Source organism: Cydia fagiglandana, chromosome 11, assembly GCF_963556715.1.
Source record: "Cydia fagiglandana chromosome 11, ilCydFagi1.1, whole genome shotgun sequence".
Lineage (NCBI taxonomy): Eukaryota > Metazoa > Arthropoda > Insecta > Lepidoptera > Tortricidae > Cydia > Cydia fagiglandana.
Genome location: NC_085942.1, coordinates 14,979,278 through 14,986,789, shown reverse-complemented (window position 1 = coordinate 14,986,789; position 7,512 = coordinate 14,979,278). Strand labels below are relative to the sequence as shown.

The 7,512-nt window shown below is 41.5% G+C and overlaps 2 protein-coding genes across 2 annotated transcripts; one reads left to right on the top strand and one right to left on the bottom strand.

The window, feature by feature from the left end:
• The first annotated feature begins 559 nt into the window (after positions 1–559).
• Positions 560–3,150, top strand: LOC134668573 (uncharacterized). The gene is made up of 4 exons (XM_063526017.1): positions 560–712; positions 1,171–1,445; positions 1,748–1,909; positions 2,320–3,150. Exons 1-4 carry the CDS (start codon positions 652–654, stop codon positions 3,043–3,045), a joined length of 1,224 nt encoding a protein of 407 aa, XP_063382087.1. The 5' UTR covers positions 560–651; the 3' UTR covers positions 3,046–3,150.
• A 146-nt stretch (positions 3,151–3,296) lies between these two features.
• Positions 3,297–7,158, bottom strand: LOC134669056 (proteasome subunit alpha type-6-like). Its single transcript, XM_063526579.1, has 6 exons — positions 6,961–7,158; positions 6,464–6,640; positions 5,601–5,756; positions 4,808–5,010; positions 3,893–3,963; positions 3,297–3,422 (listed from the first exon to the last, which is right to left on the bottom strand). Exons 1-6 carry the CDS (start codon positions 7,034–7,036, stop codon positions 3,365–3,367), a joined length of 741 nt encoding a protein of 246 aa, XP_063382649.1. The 5' UTR covers positions 7,037–7,158; the 3' UTR covers positions 3,297–3,364.
• Positions 7,159–7,512: the final 354 nt, after the last annotated feature.

Sequence of the window (7,512 nt, the reverse complement as noted above, 5' to 3'; positions counted from 1 at the left end):
TCGTTTGCAGAAAAGAAACGAGACGATGTGTTGCGATTTGCGATACATTAAGGCCATATTGGCTGTCTGGAAACTTAAAGATTACCTACTTATTACGTTTGTTTTTGCTATTACCTACTTGCTATCTTTGATTTGACACAGAGGCCTTTTGAAATGTTCATGTTAGGATTTAATTTACTATTTTTCACGGACTTATCCGATGGTGATTAGTGAAACAATAATATTAATATTGACCTAATTATTACAACTTATCTTGAAAACAACATTAGCGGTGTCCTTCTGCCTAAACAAAAACAAACAGGAAAACATTTTACACGCAAGTAAACTCTTGTGTCCTTTAGGTAAAGTTCAAATTCCAACAACAATTTTATTGGTAACATATCATTTCATTTGTGAATAGAGCATTGAATCCTATTAACTAATTCCTTGATTAAAACAATAGTTGTTTACTATGGAATTATCGAAAAGTTCCAAAAGGTGATAACTGAATTGGTTTACTGATGACATAGTACGTTAGTTCATTGCCTTAGGGTGGGGGTTATCAAGGGGTCGCGTGGTCGGGAGTGGACTGCGTATCGTCAGTGTCTCGGGAGCTACGATTATTGAGTTTCTCAGTGTACGGTCTTACGGAGTTCTGGATAGTGAACTAAGATGGGGAGTCTAAGTTGGATAGTGCTTTTGGCTTGCCTGCAGATAGCAGCGTTTTCTGATCGTAAGTGCAATTTTTAATGTTCCAATAAATCCATTTTGGTACCGACGCCGTCACTGTAAGTACCTACATAATATGCCACTATAGCCGAGTAGGTACAAATCGAAATACTGTCACTAATTATTTAAATATGAGATAAAGAGTCTAGTAACAAATATTTCAATAAAGTCAGACCAGACAGTGCAAGTGTCATTTTAAACGTCAAACTTCTACCAAATTATGACGTATAAATAATACTTAAGCTGCGTGGGCTATCAAATCCGCTGCAGACTTTTATTGGTGCGACTATAAGTAACTTTATTAGCTATAGAGACAAATTTTGTTCTGCATTCCTACTACCTGTATAGTATACATAGGTATACTGTTTCTATAACTTGATTTAATACGGCGTGCCTTTTACCGTGTCTCTCCTTTGTTTACCTAGATATCTCAAGGCTGATTTCAACAATTTTATATTTCAGCTGGTTGCGTAATCGACCTATCCTGTCGAGAATGTATCCCAGACAACATGCCTCTCGTTTCCTCGCACCGCGCTACCACCGGCGCCGTACGACTGTCGTCCGGCGAGCAAGTCGGACTCGTGTGCCGCGGCAGCAAGTTCCTGGCCTGGCCGCTGCAGCATACGGTCCTAGCTGTGTGTGAGGGAGGCCGCTACAGAGTGCAGATTGATAATACGCTACGACATTTATTGGAGTTGGGATGCCAGGAGAATATCTTTGAGGATGTGCTTCATCATGTAAGTGTATACCTACTTACTTATGCGAAGTATTAATTAACGAGCTCAACGTAACTGTCATTACCCGGGTCCACACAGAGCGAGCATGTGCGCGAGGAAATTTCTTCGCGCACAAAACGGCCAGTGTAGACGTACCTCCTCCGAGGCGAGGCGAGGCGGCGCGCGTGAGGCACGTCTACACTGACCGTTTTGTGCGCGAGGAAATTGCCTCGCGCGTATGGTCGTTCTATGTGGACCCAGGTATTGAACTGTTTTTTCGTAGGTAGTGTACATTCTATTTATAATATGTGTTACACTGGCAGGTGGATCACTGCGCGCCGCCGCACCAGGGCCGCGCCTACCAATCTCCAGGCGCTCGCGGCGCGCGCCATCTAGCGGCGCTGTGCTACGACTCCGACCGCGCCATACCACTAGCCGCCCGAGCCGCCGCCACCGGACCAGCGCTACCACCTCATAGAGAACAGGTAATTCCAAACCTAAATCTAACCTTTGACGCACTTTAGCCCCGCTCTTTTTTTCGCGTGTAGTGTAGCAAACTACCCGTCTCTCTCTAATGGGGTTGGCCGGTCGAAGTATTTAGCAGATGGCGCCATCATAGCATGCCCTGTCAATTCCTAGAATTGTCAAATTTTTGTTTTTTTACAATGCCAGGCCTTTAAGCCAAATTTCATAGAAAAAGGGGCAAGCTATGATGGCGCCATCTATGCAAACCTTTGACAGTTGCCAACCCTATTAATACAGTTGCAAAGACGGGTAGTCTATATATCTCGAGGGCGATATATTGCCGCGCCGATTCTGTGCCAGCCTTACAGTACCAAACAACTTATCTTGGTCTGAATTTCCCAATATTCAAAAATCACTAATTATATTCCAGGACGCGCCGCGCAGTCTCCTCGGCAACTTCAACCAGATGTTCGACACCCGCACCCGCACGGACACCGACCAACTATACTCCGACGAGAAACGCCTCAACAAGCGCGTCAGAGAAATCCTCAGACATGACCCCGTCTCGCTTTCCGACCAGGAACTTACCTCGGCCACTCTTCTATCCCCACATTACTTCGATGATCAAGATATGCGTGTAGCGGATTTCCCTTCGAATCGTATAGCAGCCTGGCGGGGTATTGCACATGGAAACTTAAAGCATTTACATAAGGATGTTTCCGAGGTTCTACGTCACGCTAGAACTAATAATTCTCAGCTTGACGTTTGGACAGGAACGCACGATATCATGTCGTTCCGTGCTGATTCAAAACGAGTCGAATTATATTTGAAACCTGGACGCTTTCCTGTTCCTAAATATTTGTGGACATTAGTCCATGATCCTAGTCAGAATAAGGCTATCGCGGTTATAGTTTTGAACGATCCTTTTGTGGCTGTAAGCGAGATACGATCTTCGGTGTTTTGCGAAAGTATGTGCTCGCGAGCATCCTGGTTAAAATCTCTTCTACGTAACCGGAATTATGAGAGTCCCGTGTATGGATTAGTGTTCTGTTGTAATGTACACGACTTTAGTAATGTGGTTACTGAGATGCCCAAGGCGGTAATAACGAACGTTCCTAAAGGAATCGATGGTTTGTTGACAGATTATCCTGTTTAAGTTACATACAAATATAGGTAATAAACTACATTGCAATATATACTCTCTTAACGGAAATAATTAGGGCCAGACATCAGAAACGCCTTAATATTGTAGTTAAATAACTAAAATCTTTACGTTTGTATATATACTTGGATATATGATTTTGTTTGATTAGCATTTTGGCATTGAAGAGTACTAGTCATTGATAACAATTTTTTGTAGGAATGTCACTATTTTGCGAATATTTCTCTAATGAAAAATGATATTGAAAGAAGTGTTTTATTAAAAATATCATTACAGTATAGATGTTTTATTGTAATATAACCATAACCAGACCTTAATCCTTCTCAGCGATGGCCGTCAGGTGTCTCTCGATCTCGCTCTCTGAGAGCACGCTGTAACAAGCAATTCATACATTAATTCCGAGACAGGTGAAGTTACAGGTTACATTTCAATGACCATTTGTGCCCTTTATCCTGAGTAAGAGCAGTGGGGAGAGACCTGCCTTCGGGCAGTCTCGTCTCCGTTCAGCTCAGAATTGCTCTGAGCAATTATTAGGGTTGACACAACTTGAAGTCCCTTTGCGTGCATGACACATAAGGAAATGACTTTAATTTTGACAAACCTAAATAGCTGATAGGGATAGTGCCATACATTAGAAAGGGACAGCATGATTCGTCCCTGAATCACTGACAACCTTCGGTTTTGTAGGAAGTGTCCTTTCTGTGCGGTAGTACTAGCATTTATTTGGTGGAAAGAGACAGAATACATCTCTTAATTAACCTAGTGTGCTGCTTGACAATAGCCTCTTCTAGCTCTTTCTACTGTAGTCTGGTCTATACGAGGCACATAAAGGATTACTTACTGGAAGTTGGGGTTCTCCTTAGTGACGATGCCAACCTCGATCTCATTCGCCCTGAAGTCCACCGAAAGCACCTGCCACAGAATAGTGTACGTATTATTAGCACTTCATGGAAGTACTTTTAATTGAAAATTTATTAAATTTATTTATTGATTAAATTGTGATGATTTCATTTTTGATACAAGCCTTTATTGCTGACTGTACTTTTCTATCACTATTATAACTAATGCCTACGCGTCGATACAGTTCTAACAAACCTAAACACAATAAGGTTACATTGTTTTATATTATTATATTACATTATATTGTTTAATACACTAGCAGCTGAAAGCTGATGCTGACGTGATTTTATCACAGAGTTCCCATGGCCACTTCCTGCCTCCATCATCAGTTCAGCTTTATCATACCATTCATACCTTATGGTCATAAGTTATTTATTTGCGAAACATAGGGTATAAATAGGATGTTACATTTCATAGTTAAGTGAGCCAAGCTACCTTGTCACACAGTGACATGCAAATTGTAGTAGTAGTAGTAGTAGTAAAACACTTTATTGTACAAAAAACAAAACAAAACAGGAAAAATAACATTCGTCATTAGTACAAAGGCGAACTTATCCCTTTAAGGGATCTCTTCCAGTTAACCTTTGAGCAATTGAGGGAGAATTGGAGATGGTAGAATTGTATACCTAATACTAAACATACACTTAGATAATATCATATATATCATAATATTGCATTGTCAGCCAACTTAAAGTTTCAGCTCAATTGAAGTAGGTCTAACTTAGCTGTAGGATTTGTCCCGTAAAAACATAGTTACATACATTGAGAGTTAAATAAAATCTTGTAAAAATCAATTTATATTCAACACCACAAGGCCAGAGTGTCTGCAACTGTACATTCATTCATAGTAACTGACCTGGCTAAGACAGGCAATGGCCAGCTGGATGGTATCATCTGTGGGCAGATCGGCTCTCTTCTTCAGCTTCTTCTCGAGATAGGCGCCCGCGTCCGTGGCCTTGGCGCCGGCTGCACACGCCTTGTACGAGCAATAGTAGCCTGATGGGTCAGTCTTGTAGACCACTGGGCCGGTCTCAGGGTCGTAGGCGATCAGCATCATGCCTGCGAATAGATGAAGGTTTAAGAAATGTGTAGCTTTAAATTCTGAAGTAACAAAACATATAATTCGACATTGACCCAAGAAGTTAAGTAATTGTAATATGACCAATGAAATAATTTTCTATGAGAATGACACATGGTATAATATACTCCGCCTGGTACTCTCTTCCCGTCTTTTCGTGACTGACACAAGCCTAGGTCATCATGCGACAGCGTTATATGATAATATGCGATAGCGCTATACATATATAGCGGCCATGTTATTGTGAAGTAGGCTTGTGTCACTCAGGGAAGAGAAGACCATGTTTTATTAGACCATGCGAATGACTTGATGTGACACTCTCACTGAGTGACTTACTGTAATAGCGCAGAGGTAACTTTTGCTTGAGTTGATGGCGTCACACTGTTTTAAACTACTTACTGCAGCCAAGCAGTTGCATTTCCGCGTTTTGCGTTTACACCTGTTTAATGTCAGCTACTTGACGGTAGAGTGTCGCGGTCCTTCACAGCCATATTTGTAGCACCAGTTAGCTCCACATGGGCCTTGCTGGCACCTGAAATACAGCTATGTTGGGCAACTTTAAGGTACTTACTGCAGCCGAGTGGTCGCATCTCCGCGTTTTGCGTGTACACCTGACTGATGTCAGCGATGCGGCGACAGAGTGTCGCAGCTGGGACGTCGCAGCCATATTTATAGCGCCAATTCGCTGCCTCGTAGCGGGCGCGCTGCACTTGGGACTTGCTGTCCGCTGTAACATTGTAATATACCCTCGTAAGTTTCCGTGTACTTGTAAAAGTACAAATTAAATACGAGTTTTAAACTCACATTGAAATAAAAGAAAGTGCCAATTTTAATAGTGCCAAAATTGCCCTGGGTCTTACGAGGATAGGCTTGAGCAGTGAAGAACATAAGGGGCTATTCATAAATTACGTCATTTCAAATTAGGGGGGCGGGGGTCAACAATCGTCAAAAATCGCTGACGTAATTTATGGACAGCCCCTTAGGCTTAGAAAAAATTCATTAAATATGGTACAGTCAGCATCAAATATATTATAGCTGCAAAAGTGGTCAAATAGTTCGTTACACTATACATTTAGTATGGTATGAGCAAACAATGGACTGGAGGGCTATGGGAACCAATAAGTCCATCCTAGAGGAACTGAAAATCACCACATGGCTTTCTACAATATGGGAAGCGCACTCAGCTTCTTTGGTCATATCATGCGGTCTAAAAAGCATGACCTAGTAAGGCAGATAGATTATCTTGGGCCAAATAGAGGGCAAGCGAGCGCGAGGAAAAGCACCCATGAGATGGTCTGATGTTGTGAAGAGGGTGGTTGGCGGCAACATGCAGTGTGTGACCAATATGTCGTATGCATAGTCGCGATCCTCAGCAATGAGGGACCGAGGAAGAAGATGAGTAACCAATAGTTTATTTAGTCATGTTCTCCTCACCAATCATGCCAGTCATAACACATCCAATTTTCTCAGTAAGAGCAAACAGGTGTGTGACGGAGGCAGGGTCCAGCAGGCGGTCAGGAACCTTGCGTTGCGCCGCCACCACCGCCGCATCAGTGCCGCGGAGCGCTACGGACGTTAAACCGCCCTGGTTGATTGCTTTCAATGCATACTCTGAAACACATCATTTGTTGTTAGTTTTATAATCTGGGCAATACAATCAGACAGACATAAAGGATTAATTGAGTCTAGAACTAAGTAAGCACTGTCAAGAAATCGGAATTTGTTGGCGCAATATAATAACCTGCAAGTCAGCTTATAATATATTCAAAAACATAAGATACACCGGTAGGGTCACACTGTAGAGTATTTGGATAAATTATTTTTAATGCTTTATGGACTACGACGAGGAAGAAAACGCTGCAGGGTGTATTAATATACTACAGTAAAGAAGAGTCCATCCAGGTTGTAGACTGAAAAGTTGATATACTTACCAACTTGATAAAGTCTTCCTTCCGGGGAGAAAATAGTAATGTGCCTATCAAAACCTGCGCTGCTTTCGCGTGCCATTATGTTTTTATAACAATTTTCTTTCTAATATGTACAGTTTTTAGGCAAAATTACTTTTTGTTTGACAGCCGCTTTGCAATGACAAACGAAACGCTTCAATTTTCCTTTCTCATCGCCGGTTTACAGAGTGCAACAGAGTGCCTACTCATGACAGCTTACTAACCAATAGTAAAATTAGTATGCTAACAATACGGTAGGCCGACCAATCACTGGCTTATACCAGGTCACAGGTCAAAGGCATCGCGGCAATGAAAACAAACCAATTATGCTGAGGGCATGCTCCAAAACGTAATTTTATGTTACTGAAGAAGCATATAATTTATTATAATAATTTTATTGACGTTTATTGTAAACGATTTATATTAGAATATATTTTTATTTATCCGATAATTTTGATTATGCATGCCTTCAAAGCAATATCACTGATTATTTTTTTCTTATATGGTATCATTTTTGACAAACAATCCGTTAATCCA